This window comes from Nicotiana tomentosiformis, chromosome 8, assembly GCF_000390325.3.
Source record: "Nicotiana tomentosiformis chromosome 8, ASM39032v3, whole genome shotgun sequence".
Lineage (NCBI taxonomy): Eukaryota > Viridiplantae > Streptophyta > Magnoliopsida > Solanales > Solanaceae > Nicotiana > Nicotiana tomentosiformis.
Genome location: NC_090819.1, coordinates 99,794,713 through 99,813,678, shown reverse-complemented (window position 1 = coordinate 99,813,678; position 18,966 = coordinate 99,794,713). Strand labels below are relative to the sequence as shown.

The window sequence follows — 18,966 nt, the reverse complement described above, 5'->3', positions numbered from 1 at the left end:
TTGAAGTTATAATAGATCTGATAAGCGCAGATTGTTCGCTCGGTCATGTTTAGTGATCGGGTGTCGGTCTCAGCTTGTTCAGAAAATGGGCAGTGATAAACTTGGTATCAGAGCCTCAGGTTTATGGAGTCCTAGGGGTCTATGAAGCCGTGTTAGTAGAGTCTTGTTTATGGTTATGAAGCGCGCCATACTTATAAACAGGAGGCTACAAACATTTAGGAAAAGTCTCATTTTTTCATACTTTAGATCGTGCAGTAGATCCTACCTCTAAGAAATTATCTAATGTATTCGTTTCTCCAAAACTCGTAGAAATGGCTCGTACTCGCAACTTTGACACCGACACTCAGGATGCTGCTCAAGAAAATATTGCAACTATTGTGGCTCAAGGTAGAACTAAGAAGGTTTCAACTCAGAAAAGGAAGAGTAAATCCACAAAGAGGGTTCAAGTACCCCTGGTTGAACATGAAGAAGGGGTGGAGCATGATGATCCAGTACCTCAGGATCCAATGCCGCCCCAACAGCACCTCCGGCTCAGACAGCTATATCTCAAGAGGTGGGTCGGATGTTTAATGCTGTCAACAGTGCTATGGAGATGTTTAAAGCCTTCATGGCCAACCTGAGTGAGTGAAGAGATGAGATTCCACCTCAATCAAATAGACAGAACAATTCTGAGTCCTTAAGAGTGAATGAATTTTTGAAGTTGAGTCCTCCATTGTTCCATGGTTCTATAGCTGATGAAGATCCAATGTTGTGGCTGAAGGGTGTCAAGAAGCACTCCGAGCGATAAAGGCATTTGATGATGAAGCTGTGGAGATGGCTGCTTACCAGCTTAGAGATGTTGCTGGCGCTTGGTTTGAGATGTAGGAAAAGGAAAGAGATGAAGATGATGGACCGCCTACTTGGGAAGAATTTGAAGAGGCCTTCATGGCTAACTTTATCCCGGAAAAGGATAGGGAAGCTAAGGCTACATAGTTCGAACAACTCAAGCAAGGGAATAAAAGTGTCCAAAAGTACTACATGGAATTCATAAGGTTGGCTAAGCATGCTCCTCATATGGTTAAGACAGAAAAAGCAAAGATTCGCAGGTTTGTTGGCGGTTTGGCTTACCACATTAAGGATACGACATCAGCTGCAGCGGTAGGAATGACAATTTTCTCCTATGTTGTGGGATTCGCCAAGCACTTAGAAAAAGACAAACAACAAAGGAGAGAAGAAAAAATGCATAACAAGAAAGCCTGGACAACGAGCAGGTTTAATGGTACATCCAGCGGAGGTGGAAGGGGTTCCTGTGATAAGCAGTCATTAGTACCAGCTCAGCCCAGTCATCGGTCAGGTGGTGGGTCTTCCTTCAGACGTACTTAGACATACTTAGAGTTATGGAAACCAGTCTCGCCAGAATCAGAATTTTAGGACATCATCCCCACATAGCCAGAGTCATGCTGAGCAACATTCATAACAACAAGGTCTTTGTGGAACATGTAAGCGGCAAGCTCGAGTTTAGACATTGGTCATATAAAGGCCAACTACCTAAAGTTACGACGTAATTTCAGTGGTGGATCAACTCATCCTTCTAGTTCCTCAGCTACTACAGTTGCACCACTAGAGGCTCATGGTTCTCATAATCAGGTAGGGCATGGAGCAGGAAGAGGTGCATATCGAGTTACTCAAGGAGGGGGCACAACCCCGTTTGTTTGCTACACTTGATCGTCAGAGTGCAGAGGCATCTGCAGAAGTTATTACATATATGCTTCTAGTCTGCTCACATAACGCTTATGCCATAATGGATCCAGGTTCAACATTTTCATATGTGACTCCATACTTTGCAATTAACCTCGGGCTAGAACCGGAACAACTTAGTGAGCCATTCCTAGTATCTACTCCAGTTGGCAAGTTAGTGAAAGTCGCAAGAGTCTATAGAGGTTGTATAGTTTCAGTCCAAGGTCGCATCACCGATGCCGATCTCATAGAGTTTGAAATGGTGGATTTCGATGTGATAATGGGTATGGATTGGTTGTCTTCCTATTATGCCATATTAGATTGTCGTGCCAAGATAGTCAGGTTCCAATTTCCAAATGAAGAAGTCTTAGAGTGGAAGGGTAGTTCAACATTGCTGGTAGGTAAGTTTATTTCTTACCTTAAGGCACAACGAATGATCGGTAAGGGATGTATCGCTTATTTGGCTCATATCATTAATCCAGAATCAAAACCACCAGCTCTTCACTCTATGCCAGTTGTTAGAGAATTTACAGAACTTTTCCCAGATGACCTTCCCAGACTTCCTCCTGAATGAATCATAAACTTTGGCATCGATCTCATGCCAGGCACTCAGCCCATATCTATACCTCCTTATAGGATGGCTCCAGCAGAACTTAATGAGTTGAGAGAACAGTTGAAAGACCTTCTTGACAAGGGCTTCATCAGGCCAAGTGTTTCACCGTGGGGTGCCCCGGTCCTGTTTGTCAAGAAGAAAGATGGTTCTCTCAGAATGTGCGTCGACTATCGACAGTTGAATAAAGTTACCATTAAGAACAAGTACCCACTGCCAAGAATTGATGATTTATTTGATCAACTTCAAGGTGCAAAGTACTTTTCAAAGATAGACTTGAGGTCGGGGTACCATCAGTTGAGAATCAGAGAAGAGGATATATCTAAAACAGACTTTAGAACTCGCTACGGGCCCTATAAATTTCTAGTAATGTCCTTTGGGTTGACAAATGCTCCAGCTGCATTCATGGACCTCATGAATAGAGTTTTCAAGCCATTCCTTGATACCTTTATCATCGTGTTTATAGACGATATTTTGGTATACTCTAAGAGCAAGGATGAACATGCTGAACACCTCAGGATAGCCTTGCAGACCTTGAAGGAGAATGGACTTTATGCCAAGTTTTCAAAATGTGAGTTCTGGTTGCAATCAATGGCATTCTTATGCCATGTGGTATCTAGTGAAGGCATAAAAGTAGATCTTTAGAAGATAGAAGCAGTCAAGAACTGGCCTAGGCTGACTACGCCAACCGAAATCAGGAGTTTCTTGGGATTAGCTGGCTACTATAGAAGGTTTGTAGAGGGATTTTCCTCACTTGCAACTCCATTAACTAAGTTGACTCAGAAAGCAGTTAAGTTCCAGTGGTTAGACGCTTGTGAGCAGAGTTTTCAAGAGTTAAAGAAAAGGTTGACCATTGCACCTGTGTTAACCTTGCCGACAGGTTCGGGGGGATTCACAGTGTATTGTGATGCCTCTAGAGTGGGCCTTGGTTGTATTCATATGCAAAATGTAAAAGTTATTGCTTATGCTTCCAGGCAGTTAAAGAATCATGAGAAGAACTACCCCACACACGACTTGGAGCTTGCAGCGGTGGTGTTTGCATAAAGATATGGCGACACTACCTTTATGGCGAGCATTCTAAAGTGTTTACAGATCACAAAAGCCTCTAGTACATTTTCAAGCAAAAAGAATTAAATTTGAGACAAAGAAGGTGGCTTGAGCTATTGAAAGATTATGACATCAATATCCTTTATCACCCGGGCAAAGCTAATGTGGTAGCAGATGCACTTAGTAGGAAGTCAATGGGTGTCTTGGCCCATCTTGCAGTACAAAGGTGATCTTTGGGTCGAGAAATTCAAAAACTAGCAAATGATAGAACTAGATTGGATGAGACCGAAGAAAGAGGTATAACTACTTATGCCTTAGCGCAATCCTCCCTTATTGCGCATGTTAAGGCTAAGCAAGATGAAGATCCGTACTTACTGAAGTTAAAAGAAGGTTTCAGAAACAAAGAAATCACTGCTTTCACTCTAGGAAGTGACAGAGTTTTGAAGTTGAATGATCAGTTATGTGTGCATGATGTAGATGGTCTGAGAAAGGCCATAATGGAAGAAGCTCACAATTCGAGGTACGCTAATCCACCCAAGTGCTACAAAAATATATCTGGACTTGAAAGAGTTGTATTGGTGGAAAGGCATAAAGAAGCAAGTAGCAGATCATGTGGCTAAATGTTTGAATTGCCAGCAAGTCAAAGCCAAGCATCAGAGGCCTGATGGCCTAGCTCAAGAAATAGAGATACCACAGTGGAAATGGGAGATGATTAATATGGATTTCTTAGTAGGTCTACCTCGCACATACTGTAAGCATGATTCAATTTGGGTTATCGTAGAACGACTCACAAAATTCGCTCATTTCCTACCAGTAAAGACGAAAGATTCCGCAGAGCAGTATGCACAGTTGTACATCAAAGAAATAGTCCGATTGTATGGTACTCCAGTTTCAATCATATCTAACAGAGGCCCTCAATTCACAACGCATTTTTGGCAGGCATTTCAGAAAAGATTAGGTACCAAGGTCAATTTGAGCATCGCTTACCATTCACAGACCGATGGTCAGGCAGAAAGGACCGTTCAGACACTCAAAGATATGCTGCGAGCATGTGTTGCAGATTTTGTAGGTAATTGGGATGATCACTTGCCACTTATAGAATTTGTTTACAATAACAGCTATCAGGTCAGCATTGGTATGGGTCCTTATGAAGCGTTGTATGGGCGAAGATGTAGGTCTTCAGTGGGTTGGTTTGAACCAGCAGAGGTGTCGTTGATTGGTCCAGAGTTTGTTTGTGAGGCCTTAGAGAAAGTTCAGTTAATGAGAGAAAGACTAAAAGCGACTCAGAGTCGTCAAAAGTCTTATTCTGACAAGAGGCATCGTGACTTAGAGTTCATGGTTGGTGATAAGGCATTTTTGAAAGTTTCACCAATGAAAGGAGTTATGAGGATTGGTAAGAAAGGGAAACTTAGTCCTAGATTTATCGGACCTTATGAAATTCTAGAAAAGAAAGGAAACGTGGCTTATGAGCTAGCGCTGCCCGTTGAGTTGTCCTCTGTTCATCCTGTCTTTCATGTGTCTATGCTTAAAAAGTACATTCATGATGAGTCGAATATAATACCCGCCGATACCATATAAATTAAAGAAGGCTTGACTTATGAAGAGGTACCTATAGAAATTCTCGATAGGCAAGGAAGAAAGTTAAGAACAAAAGATATAGCATCAGTAAAAGTTTTGTGGAATAATCATGATTCAAAAGAGGCTACGTTGGAGGTCGAGGAAGATATGAGGTAAAAGTATCCTTATTTATTTGAGGAACAAGGTATGTGAACCTAGGTTTGGCTTGGAATTTATATTTCATTTATTAAATACAAGTTAGCAAGTGTTTATGTCCTTCCTAGATTATACTTAGTTATTGTAGTAATTTAGTTTATGCCAGAGTATATTTAATTTATTAAAGTGATTTACTTTTGCTGAAGTGTTGTGCTTTAGATTTTTGGTTGGCTATTGGGGTACCTCCTTGCCGGAGTGTGAGTAATTAGTTTATGAGCTGTGTATGGTGCCTATGAATGGCCTGTTACAGTATATTTGGTTGTTGTTATTGTAGTTGTGGTATTGGTGACATGGATTGTTTTTTTGGATAGTCCAATTTACAAGGGAGACTCTGCCGAAATTTTGAAAATTTAGGGAGTTAACCAAAATTTTGAGTCCCTTGGAAGAGTGAGTAGTGCTAAGAAAACATAAGAGGTTCAAGGACCTAAGGAATGATTGTTAGCTTAAGAATAAGGCCCTAGTAACATTCGAGGATGAATGTTTTTAAGGAGGGAAGATTGTAACACTCCTCAAATCTATAAAAGTTTCAAGACATGCTAAATATAGAATTTAATTTTTATAACCTTAAATTATACTTCTATTACAGATTTAAACCCCTGTGATTGATTTTGAGTTACTTCTCTATTTATAAATAATTGGATATACAATTAGGGGAATATTAATAATTTTAATGTTATTAATTATTAAAAGTAGGTATAATTAAATACTAGTTAAGGAAAAACCAAAACCAAAAACAAAAAAAAGGAAAGGAAAAAAAAAAGGAAGCACGTGCCTTAGCCCATAAAGGGTTGTGGAATGCAAAACTTTAAGCAAAGTCTTATACAAGAAACAAAACGCTGTTCTGTTTACGCAGCAAACGCAAGGCACACAGGCAACGAAAAGAAAATTCTAGGGTTCTTTACAAACTACTAATTCTTGAACTCAGGTATATAAATTCCCTATTATTAATTATCCTACAGAGGTAATAAGTAAGAATTGAATAGTTAATTCCCTTCTTTCTTTGTATCAACAGTATATTTCATGTTTAGGTGAGAAACTTTAAAACTGATTAAAATGCACTGGTTGTTATAGAATCGATTGTTTGAGTGGTGTCAATTGGATTGGGGACTACGTATTGGCTCGAGAAGTTTTGAGCTGAGTTGATATAACCCTTTACTAAAGTGGTTTAACTCACAAAAGAACGCATACAAGGTGTTTGATGAATTGCTTAAAAGAGTTAATATGTACTTAATTGGAGTGAGTGGGTACCTATTAGCTTAGAATTATTTTAGTTAAAGTTTAGATGATTTATTCTGATATATGTGCTTAAATTTTCAGATTTTTGTGTAATTCTTATAGGCCATTTTCATGTTGAAAAAGAAAATTTCATGAAGAAGCAAGAATCTTTAGAAATACTTTGAATGTTTATTTCATTCTTATGCCATATCTTACATTTAAGGATTCCAGTATAAGTATGTTTAAAAGATTTAGACTTGAAAAGTCACAAGAAGAAGTTTTAGAAAGAAAAGATTTTTGGGAGTATCCTTTATTCTGAGAAGAGGTCATCGTCCAGGCCGAGGGTCTTGACCAAGGCGTTGACTTCCTAAAACTACTTGTGCCAAAGTAGGGAGCACACGAGCCGATGGTCTCGTTGTTGAGAATTTACTTAGCCAGGCTAAGGTATGATACATGAGCGCTGAGAACCATGAAGCGAGTGGCACCTCGTGGATTGGGCCTATTCGATCGGGTTGGGATCGAACCCGTGTCTATCACACGGCGACTAAGACAGAAATAGGTCAGGATAGTTGGAACTCCCAAAGTATAAAGTGAAGTATTTTTTTATAAGAAAGAAAAAGAAAAGAATTTCTTTTAGAATATTCATAAACTGCTATTATGCAATTATTTTAGAATTGTTCTTATAAGCTTTATGTTTTACATGCATTTAGAATCTTTGCTCGTAATTTATATGTTATTAAAGTTTAATCCCATGTCATTGAGACTCACTGAGTACAATGGATGGTACTGACGTTCTCTTTTGAGAACCTACGTTGGTCTGCGGTACAACGTAGGAACCGGTTTTGCAGGCGAGCATGGTACGGGTTAGGAATTTCCTCACTTCCAGTGTTATTGGTGAGCTCCTCTTTTATTTGTGGAGTACTCCTTTGAGTCGTCATTATTTAGCTATATCTTTGTTTACTTAGAGAACTGGCTAGGAAATCTCATGTCCTGAGCAGTGCGTCAGTTTATCAGTAGAGGCTTCATAGACACAGTCGGTTGGTTAAGATTTAGATGTTTTTGATAATAACTTAGCAGTATTTCAATGGTTACTACGAATAAAGTTTTGGAGTTGGTTTATTTTAGATATTTAAATCTATTAAAGTATTTGGTTACAGTATTTCTTTCTGGCATAAAAAGTTTGAAGTTATAATAGATCTGATAAGCGTAGATGGTTCGCTCGGTCATGTTTAGTGATCGGGTGCCGGTCCCGGCTTGTTCAGAAAATGGGTCGTGACAGCTATGTTGAGCTTTACCCGGGTACCCAAATCACTTTGATACCAAGTTGTCATGACCCAATTTCCCTTATAGGCCGTGATGGCGCCCAACGTCGCTCGCTCGCCGCTGGGCAAGCCAACAGTGAACTAGTCATGTATTTGTTCTTTTTAATAATTTCAAAGTAGTTAATTTTTATTTATTAAGTAGACGAGTAGTGTAAAATTATAGTAAGGTAAGGTATAAACTAATGAGAGAGTCAATACTGTGAAATAAATACTCAAAACCATAAAGTGTCTACTTGAATACTCCCAAAACCCGGTGTCACAAGTGTTTGAGCAACTAGTAGAATCTACAAAATCACCTATACTACTGTCTGGAATAAGATAGACAGAAAGTAAATACAAAAGAGAGACTATGGGTGCTGTAGAACGAACGTAGAGAGCAGCTCACTACTATACCTCGGGGTAACGGGGGTATGCGCCTGAATGACTGCCAGATGAACCTGCCTCAGATCCTGCACGATTAGTGCAGAAGTGTAGCGTGAGTACATAAACAACATGTACCAGTAAGTATCTAGTCTAACCTTGAAGAATTAGTGATGAGGGATCGACATTGACACTTATTATGGGCCAATAAATAAAGTACAAAGTTTCTAAATAGGCATGGAATACATCAATAATAATAACACAATAACAAAAAGTAAATAAATAATTATTTAACTAGAAGTCAATTTAAAAATCTCCAATTAGCACATACTAACTTTAACAAATGCGGACCATCAAGTAAACTATATTTTCTCAAGCCATGAAAGTAAAATCAAGTGTAATCGGACTCCGAGATTATCACGCACGATTTATGCCGAGGTCGTAAGGCACGATCCAGAACAGCACACCAGCAGATTTGTGACTTAGCTCCGAGCGGTCCGAAACGCACCCGAGCCCTCCAAGACCCCGTTCAAATGCACCAACAAGTCTATAACCATAATACGGACCTGCTCGAACTCTCAAAACACGTAAAACACCATCAAAACTAAGAATTGCACCCCAAAACTAAATCGAATCAAGTTATGAACTTCAAGCTTTTCAACTTACTCTGAACGCACAGAATCATACATAGACTACTCTGAATGATTTTGTGCAAGTCATAATTCCCCATACGGAACTATTTCCAGGCTCAGAATCCCAAACGGACCTCGATAACACCAAAACATACTCCAAACCAAACTTAAAGAACTTGAAAACCTTCAATGCGCCAACTTCCAATATTAAGCGTCGAAACGCTCCCAGGTCATCCGAAACCCGATCCGAACACACGCCCAAGTCCAAAATCATCATACGAACCTATTGGGACCGTATCCCGGTTCCGAGGTCTTTTATGCAAAATATTGACTCAAGTCAAACTTAATCATTATAAGCCACTATTAAGGAACTAAGTATTTCGATTTCAACCCGAACCCTTTCAAACCCGAACCAACCATCCCTGCAAGTCATAAAATAGTAAAAACATATACGAAGAGTCTAAATTAGGAGAACTAGGACCTAAAAGGAAAAATGACCGGTCGAGTCGTTACAGGTTAAGTAGTTAACAACTTAATTGTAGCGACCCGACCAGTCGTTTTGCTTTTTGGATCCCCGTTCCCCTAAATAAGAGTCCCCATAAGTGCTTTTACTGTTTTATGACCTGCAAGGATGGTTGGTTTAGGTTTGGAAGGGTTCGGTTGAAATCAGAACACTTACTTCCTTAATAGTGGCCTATAGGATCGGGCCGTTCGCCTCGGCTGTACTGAGTACCACTATTCTTATGGGATCGGGCCATTCGCCTGGGAAACTTCGTGTTAGATAATCAAAACGGGTTCCAGTTTGGACATAATTGAGTTAGGGTCTTCATGGCCAGTTATGAGATATTCGTGATGTGTTACGAATTCATGTCGTATTTATTGTATTTGTTTTTATTTGTCTCATCGATACTTGCCGTATGTTCACACCATGTCTACTTTATGCACTTTCATTATTATTATTGACCTCTAGTAAGTGTCAAGTCGACCCCTCGACATTACTTCTTCGAGGTTAGACTAGCTACTTACTGGGTATTTGTTGTTCTTCGTACTCACGCTACACTTCTACACTGATGTGCATGTACTGAGACAGGTTCCACCAGTGGTCACGCGGGTGCATAGCCGGTGATTTCAGAGATTAGGGGTGAGTTGCTTGTCTTGTTATGATCTGCAACATCGGAGCCTCCTTCCATCTTATTTACTATTCCTGTCTATTACTTTCGGACAAGCCTTAGATTGCTCATGTACTTGTGACACCGAGTTTTGGGGATTTGTAGCACTTATGTACTGCTGTACTTGTTATTTTGATCACCGCAGACTATGTACTTATTACGTCGATATTTTGTTTAAAAAAACTTGTCACAGTTGCATGAAATTCAGTGTAGTTAAAAATATGTTAAAAGGGATAAATAAATAGTAGCTTCGCTTATGAGCTTGCCTAACAGTGGCGCAGTCTCGACCTAGTACGTAATTGGGTTGTGACATCTTGGTATTAGAGCTTTAGGTTCACATAGGTCTCGCGAGTCATGAGCAGACCTAGTTGAGTCTTGCGGACCAGTGCATAGACGTCCGTACTTATCTTCGAGAGGCTATAGGGTGTTCGGAAACTTATCTTTATTCCTCTCTTATCGCGCAGTTGATATTATGCTAAGTACCTTTCTATTATTCTACTACCCCTGTTGCTAGAGGCCGAGGCAGGGGCCAAGGGAGGGCTTCAGCTCCAGGCAGAGGACGAAGGCGCCTTAGGGTTGCTCCTGTTGCACCACCTGTGGATCTAGTGGAGGATCCTGTTGTTGAGGAGCAGGATGAGGCACATGGAGCTGTGCCAGCCCCAACAGATTTTATGACTGCGTCGGGATTCCAGGAGGTCATGGGTCGTATGCTACGGTTTATGGACTCTATGGTGCAGGTTGGTTTACTTCCGGCGAACCCTGCTACATCTCAAGCGGGAAGGGGAGCACAGACCCCTACCGCTAAGGCTCTAGGGCACGCTGCTGCCGTTTATCAGACCCCTGGTGCACTACCTGTGGGTGGAGCCTAGCCTGTTATAGCGGCTATGCCAGAGGCTGTACCAGTCGCGACTGATGATCACTAGAAGTGGTTGGTCAGATGAACTAGGCTTCGCCCCCTACATTTTGGGGTGAGCGGTCAGAGGACCCCCAGGATTTCATTGACCAGTGCAAGATTAGACTTTGGAACATGGGGATATTGGAGTCCAACAGGGAGGACTTCACTACTTTTTAGTTTGAGGGCAAGGCCCGTAGATGGTGGCAGGCTTATCTTCTTAGTAGGCCAGCAGGTTCACCTCCCTTGACTTGGGATCAGTTTACACATCTGTTCTTGGAGAAGTATATACCACCTTCAGAAAGGGAGGAGCTTCAGGGTCAGTTTGAGCGACTCTGTCAGGGTCATATTTCCGTCACTAACTATGAGGTGAGATTCACTGACTTGTCTCGCCATGCAGCCATTATACTTCCCACAGATGCATAGAGGGTGAAGAGGTTCGTTGCAGGCTTGCACCATGAGACTCAGGTACCTATTGCTCGAGAGGCAGAGATGGGGACTTCTTATTTCCAGGTTGTGGATATAGCTTGGAGAATCGAGGGTATTCGTAACCACAGTGTAAAGTTTGCATTGAGGGTGAAGTGGCCCCGACATTTTGGAGGATTCAGTGGTGCCCCACCTGGGGGCAGAGGTCAGTTTATGAGGGGTCAGCCCATCAAGCCCATGTAGTCAGCACCACCACCTGCTCGGAGTGCTCCAACATGACCCTATTTCAGTGCCATTCTAGAGAGTACTTACTGCCCGCCAGCTATTGAGGTTCCTCCAGTGGGTATTCAGGCCATCGGGGTCAAACATCAGGTCAGCAGTCCACCGTTCTGAGGGGTTGTTTTGAGTGTGGGGATCTTGGCCATGTGAAGAGGTTTTGTCCTAGACTTCGGGGCAAGGCTGAGCAGCAGGACTATCAGCCCATGATTACAGCACCAACTGCCACTGCTGCACCGATCTTCTGGTCGCCCAGAGGTGGAGGGCAGGTGGGCAGGGGCTATCCTAGAGGTGGAGGCCAGCCAGGTGGCGCTCCAGCTAGGTTCTATGCCTTTCCAGCTAGACCAGATGTAGTAGCCTCAGATGCTGTGATCACAAGTATTTTTTCTGTCTGCGGTAGGGATGCTACGATACTATTTGATCCAGGGTCTAAGTAATCATATTCTTCATATCTGTTTGCTCATTTTCTTGGTGTTCGTCGCGAGTCCTTTTGGTACTCCTTTATATGTATCCACGCTAGTGGGCGATTTGGTTGTTGTGGATCAGATTTACCGGACCTGTATCGTGATTTTCTATGGTTATGAGACAAGAACGAATCTTTTGTTGCTTGATTTGATCGACTTTGAGGTCATCCTGGGCATGGACCGGTTGTCTCCATATCATACTGTCCTTGATTGCCATACCAAGACTGTTACCTTGGTGATACCAAACTTTCCTAGATTGGAGTAGAAGGGTTCATCTGTCAGTGCATCTAGTCGAGTTATCTCTTTCTTAAAGGCTCGACACTTGGCCGAGAAGGTTTTTTGGCTAATCTAGCTTATGTTCAGGATACTGATGCAGAGACTTCAACGATTGATTCAGTGCCCGTGGTGCGGGAGTTCTCCGATGTGTTTCCTTCTAATCTACCAGGCATGCTACCAGATCATGATATCTATTTCTGTATTGATTTGGCTCTAGGTACCCAGCCTATCTCCATTCCACCGTACTGCATGGCTCCGAAAGAGTTGAAGGAATAACTTGAGGAGTTGTTAGCGAATGGGTTCATCAGACCGAGTGTGTCGCCTTTGGTTGCACCGATGTTGTTCGTGAAGAAGAAGGATGGGAATATGCAGATGTGCATTGATTATCACCAGCTGAACAAAGTTACCATTAAGAACAAGTACCCGTTGCCGCGTATTGATGATTTGTTTGACCACTTGTAGAGTTCCAGGGTATTATCTAAGATGGACTTGAGATCGGGGTATCATCAGTTGAAGATTCATGCTTCGGATGTTCCGAAGACGGCCTTTAGGACTAGATATGGTCACTATGAGTTTTTGGTGATGTCCTTCGGCTTGACTAATCCCCTGACGGTGTTTATGGATTTGATGAACCGAGTGTTCAGGTCGTATCTTGATTCTTTTTTCATTGTCTTCATTGATGACATATTGATCTACTCACGTAGCATGGAAGGGCACGACCCGCATTTGAGAATTGTGCTTCAGACCTTGTGGGAGCAGAAGCTATATGCTAAGTTCTCCAAGTGTGAGTTCTGGTTAGATTCCGTGGCATTCTTGGGGCATGTTATATCAGGCAAGAGTATTAAGGTAGATCGAGGCAGTCCAGAGTTTGACTCGTCCTACCACAGTGATCGAGATCAGGAGCTTCTCTGGGTTAGCAGGTTATTATTGCCGATTTGTGGAGGGATTCTCATCTATTGCAGCACCTTTGATTAGATTGACCTAGAAGGCTGCTCCATTCTGATGGTCCGACGATTGCGAGATGAGCTTTCAGAAGTTCAAGAACACATTGACTACAACACCAGTGTTAGTTCTCCCTTTAAGTTCAGGGATGTATACCGTATATGGCGACACTTGGCGCGTTGGCCTGGGTTGTGATGCAGAAAGGGCGAGTTATTGCATATGCTTCGCGTCAGATGAATCCCCATGAGAAGAATTACCTCGTACATGATTTGGAGTTGGTTGCGATAGTTCATGCTCTTATGATCTGGAGGCATTACCTTTATGGGGTGTCCTATAAGGTTACACCGATCATCACATCTTGCAGCATTTGTTCAAGCAAAGGGATCTCAATTTGAGGCAGCGCAGGTGGCTTGAGTTACTAAATGCCTATAATATTACCATACCTTTTCATATGGGCAAGGAGAATGTGGTTGCAGATGCCTTGAGCAGAAAGGCTGAGTGTATGAAGAGTTTGGCATTCATTTCAGCAGAGGAGAGGTCATTGGCTTTAGACATTCAGTCCTTGGCTAACAGACTTGTGAGGCTGGATATTTCTAAGCCTAGTCGAGTTCTTGCGTGCGTAGTGGCTCAGTCTTCATTACTTGAGCAGATCAAGACTTCCCAGTTCGATGATCCACACTTGTTGGTTCTCAAAGAGATGGTACTACAGGGTGGTGCCAAGGAGGTTACTATCGGTGATGATGGTGTTCTGCAGCTCCAGGGTTGCCTATGTGTTCCTAATGTTGATGGCTCGAGGGAGAAGATTCTAGATGAGGCACACAGTTCTCGGTATTCTATTCATCTAGGTGCTACGAAGATGTATCGCGACCTGAGGCAACATTATTGGTGACAATCGATGAAGAAGGAAAAAGTTGAGTACGTAGCGAGGTGCCTAAATTGCCAGCAGGTTAAGTATGAGCACCAGAGGTCAGGTGGCCTACTTCAGCAGATGGTTATACCTGAGTGGAAATGGGAGCGCATTACTATGGACTTCCTAGTTGGGTTGCCGCGGTCTTTGAGGAAGTTTGATGTAGTTTGGGTCATTGTCGACCGGTTGACAAAGTCGACACACTTTATTCCGGTTGTGGCTACATATTCTTCAGAGAAATTAGCCGACATTTACATGTAGGAGATTTCTCGATTGCATGGCGTACCTGTTTCTATCATTTTATATAGAGGCCCTCAGTTCACTTCGCACTTCTACAGAGCAGTTCAGAGCGAGTTGGGTACCCGAGTAGATCTTAGCACAACTTTTCATCCACAGACCGACAGGTAGTCGGAATGGACAGTTCAGATTCTGGAGGATATGCTCAGAGCATGTGTCATTGACTTCGGAGGGAAATAGGATAGATTCTTGCCCTTGCCCGAGTTTTCTTACAACAACAATTATGAGTTTAGCATTGAGATGGCTCCATTTGAGGCTTTATATGGTCTGCGATGTTGTTCGCCCATCAGATAGTTTGAACCCGGTGAGGCTAAGTTATAAGGCACTAATTTTGTAAAGGATGCCTTGGAGAAGGTAAATTTGATTCAGGAGTGACTTCGCACAGCACAATCCAGGCAGAAGAGTTTCGCGGATCAGAAGGCATGTGATCTTTCATTTATGGTGAGCGAGAAGGTTCTCTTGAAAGTTTCACCGATGAAGGTGATCATGAGGTTTAGGAAGAAGGGCAAGCTGAGCCCATGGTTGCTTATGATCTTTCTTTGCCTCCCAGTCTATCAGGAGTTCATTCGGTCTTCCATGTGTCTATGCTATAAAGGTATCATGCCGATAGGTCGCACATGCTAGATTACATCACAGTTCATCTAGATGAGAGTTTGGGTTTTGAATAGGAGCTAGTTGCCATTATTGACATACATGTTCGCCAGTTGAGGTCCAAGAAGATTGTTATGGTGAAGGTCCAGTGGAGGGGTCAACCAGTTGAGGAAGCGACTTGGGAGGCCGAGGAGGACATGGGGAGCATATATCTACACTTATTCAGCACTCCATGTATGATTCTATACCCGTTCGAGGACAAATATTTGTTTAAGAGGTGGAGAATATAATGAACCGATCGGTCGTTTTGCTTTCAGGATCCTCATTCCCTTAAGAAGGGTTCATGTTGAAATCAAAACACTTTGTTCCTTAATAGTCTAAGGTGGCCAGGTTTGACTTGAGTCAACATTTAGAGTGGTTTGTGTGATTGGACAGGGTCTAAGTGGTCGCGCTCTTATTTGTTGTTTCAGCATCATTTTCTTAGGTATAAAGGATATTATATTGAGTAAACAACCTTTGATTTGTGATTTGATTGAACCATTATATCCGTATCATAATTACGAAGTCATAGAAACAAGAATCATCGAATTCCTATGTCGTATGAGCGAGTTATGCCCATTTCCGTGTCGGGAAAGATTGCTAGTGTTGTTGGTGCTCAGGTATCGCAATTGCGAACAATTGCGAAGATATTAGATTTTTGCCTTGGTTCACAATTGCGAAGCTTGTTGGTTTGTAGTTGCGAACATTTTTCAGCAATTGTGAAGCCTGTAGATTTTTGTCTTGGTTCGCAATTGCGAACATTTTTTCGCAATTGTGATGTTTGTAGATTTTGCCTCGGTTCGAAATTGCGAACATTTGTTGTAACGACCCGACCGGTCATTTTGAGCAGAGTGCATCATTCAGCGGTTTGCGGCCTTAAGTGGCTTCACTTCGGGTATTATGGCTTGTACATGTGTTCGGAATTGAACATTAGGAAGTTCAAAGTTTATTTGGAGAGAAATTTTTAATTTCAGAAGCATTAAGTTGGAAGAAATGGTAAAGGTTTGACTTTTTGAGTAAACAACCGCGGAATCGGGATTTGAAGGTTCCAATAGGTTTGTATGATAATTTCGGACTCGGGGGTGTGTTCGGGTTGAATATCGGATCACCCGGGAGCATTTCAACGTTTATTTTGGAGGGTTGACATTTTTAAAGGTTTAAGAATTTCTTAAGTTTGGTTTGAAGTGGATTTTGATGTTATCGATGTCTGTTTGGGGTTCTGAGCCTTGGATTAGCTTCGTTATGCCATTTAAGACTCGTGTGTGAAATCAGAAGTCATTCCGGATTGATTTGATACGTTTCAGCACAAAAAATAGAATTTGGAAATTTGAAAATTTATAAGTTTGATTCGAGGCGCAATTCATGATGTTGATGTTGTGTGACTTGGTTTAAGGCTTCAACTAAGTTCATATTGCATTTTGGAACGTGTTTGTATATTTGGTTAAGGTCCCGAGGGCCTCGGGTGAATTCCGGATTGTTAACGGATTGATTTTTGGACTTAAGAAATGCTGAAGCTGGACATCAGCTGGTGTGATTGCTTATGCGATGTATTGGTTACAGAAGAGACATCGCAGAAGCGAGGTCGAGCTTGCAGAAGAGAAATGGGAAGGAATAAGGCAGTGGTCGTAGGTGCGAAGAAATTCCTCCACCTACGAAATCGCAGAACCGAGAAATGAAGACGCTGAAGCAGCTGGTCCGCAGGTGCGCGATTGGCCATCGGAAAAATGCCTGCGCAAAAGAGAAAATGCTTCCGCAGATGCGAGGTCTCATCTGGACAGTGTACTCCGCAGATGCACATTTTGGTTCGCAAAAGCGAGGCCGCAGATGCGCAAATATGTCCGCATATGCGAAAAGTCGTCTGGGCAGAGAGTTCTTTTAAAAGCGGGATTTGGCCCATTTTCTCTCACTTTCACTTGGTTGGGGCGATTTTGGAGAGTTTCAAGAGGATATTTTCATCAAGCAACACAAGGTAAGTGATTCCCACCTATTACAAGTTAAATACATGTGTTGTATATGGATTTAAGCATGAAAATTAGTAGAAAGTTGGGATTTTGGTAGAAAATCTAGAAATTGGTATTTTTGGATTTTGACCATGAAATTGGACATAGAATTAGGAATAAATCATATATTTGAGTTCGTGGTGTTATGGGTAAAGTTATCTTCGAACATTTTCAGAATCCGGGCACGTGGGCCTAAGGGTTGACTTTATCGACTTTTCTAGCGGAGTTGGGGATTGTTTAAATTGATTAATTATGGGTATTAGAATGTATTTTGATTGGCTTTCACATTGTTTGAACACTTTTGGATCGAGGGGCTTTGGTTTGAGGTGTTAGAGATGCCTTGAAGCCGGTTATGGAACTTCAGAGCGAGGTAAGTCTCCTGTCTAACCTTGTGAGGGCAAACTACCCCCTAGGTGAGATTTATTGTTATGTGCAACTAGTTGTGGGTGATACGTACGCACAAGGTGACAAGAGTCCGTACGTATCTAAAGCATGTTTATATCTGGGTAGACTTAGGATCTTATTTCGTAATATTTGAATTATTTAAACTATTTGAACTCGTGTTACTGGCTTAATTAATTGAAGTTATAAATGAAATTGATTTAGAAATAAAAATATGTACACTAGGCCAAGCCTTAACACTTGAGTTATGGGCGTGTTATTTGATAAACGGTAAGGATTATATCCATTTTGTACTAATGTACGGTATTGTAAACACATGTCTCGTAATTCAGTACTTCCTTCCTATTCTTGTGTAGCGGGCCGAACACCTCGGCAGTATATAAATGGATCTATGGTTCGTGCCACTCGACCCTCGACACTGTACACATTATTCTGGATCGTGCCAAATGACCTCGACAGAATCGTGCGTTATATCGCTATCAGTCTGAATATTCATGAGCTAATCTCTCCATTGTGCCCGACATGTTATATGGTATTCTTTATTTATTTGATAATGCCACTTGACATTTTTTTGAGCTGTTAAGGTAGAATACAAGATTTAGAAATTCATGCTTTGAAAGAAGAACTTGGAAGATTATGTAACTTACAGATTTACCCCATCATTGCCATATGCCTCATATCTGCTTATGTTTTATTTTAATGCTTTATTGCTCCTTTAGTAAGTGTCAATGTCGAACCCTCGTCAATACTTATCCGGGGTTAGGCTAGATACTTAGTGGGTACATGTTGATTTATGTACTTATGCTGCACTTCTGCACTAAATGTGCAAAATCTGACATGTTCATTAAGGATCACCTTGGCGCGTAGGCGCACCTATTGAGGAGACCTCACGTGAGCTGCATTCCAGGATACACATCGCAGTCCACCGAGTCTCCATTGTAATAAATATTTTATTCTGTCTTATTACATTCGGGGCAGCAATTGTATTGTTCTTAAACTCCTTAGGAAATTGCTCATGCACTTATGACACCAGGTTTTGGGGGTTCCTACGAGTTGTTCGTTTTTATAGTTGTGTAAATATTATTACTTACTTTGTAAAATTATATTTCATACGAGTAGATTAAATAATATTTTTTTATTTGAATTACTAAAATGGATAATTAAGGGGATCAATCACCGTTAGCTTGCCTAACGGTGATGTTAGGCACCATCACGACCTTTAGTGGATTTTGGGTCGTGACAAATTGGTATTAGAGAATTAGGTTCACTTGGGTCTCACGAGTCATGAGCAAGTCTAGTAGAGTCTTGCGGATCGGTACTGAGACATCTGTATTTATCTTTGAGAGACTATATGGCTGTTAGGAGCACTTCCCTTCTTGATTTCCTCATCGTGCGGTTTGACTCCATTGAGGCTTGTGCCTTTATTTCCTTCCTACTTAATCTTATGCGACGTGAAGCGCTTGTTGTCAATTGGATGTCTAGAAGTGTATTTGTACTACAGACATGGTACAGGATATTTTTCCCTGCATGTTTGGGCATGCTATTATCGTTGCCTCGCGGAAGGATGTTCTGTCATTTCAGCTCAGTATCTGTATTCCCTATGGTTTTGA

At 41.7% G+C, this 18,966-nt stretch overlaps 1 protein-coding gene across 1 annotated transcript; it reads left to right on the top strand.

Moving 5' to 3' along the window:
• Positions 1-1,633: 1,633 nt before the first annotated feature.
• On the top strand, positions 1,634-2,290 carry LOC138897891 (uncharacterized). The gene has a single exon (XM_070183912.1). It carries the CDS (start codon positions 1,634-1,636, stop codon positions 2,288-2,290), a length of 657 nt encoding a protein of 218 aa, XP_070040013.1.
• Positions 2,291-18,966: the final 16,676 nt, after the last annotated feature.

What these genes read in the sequence shown, in the direction of transcription:
- LOC138897891 (XM_070183912.1), top strand. Translation starts at nt 1,634, where the DNA reads ATGGAGCAGGAAGAGGTGCATATCGAGTTACTCAAGGAGGGGGCACAA.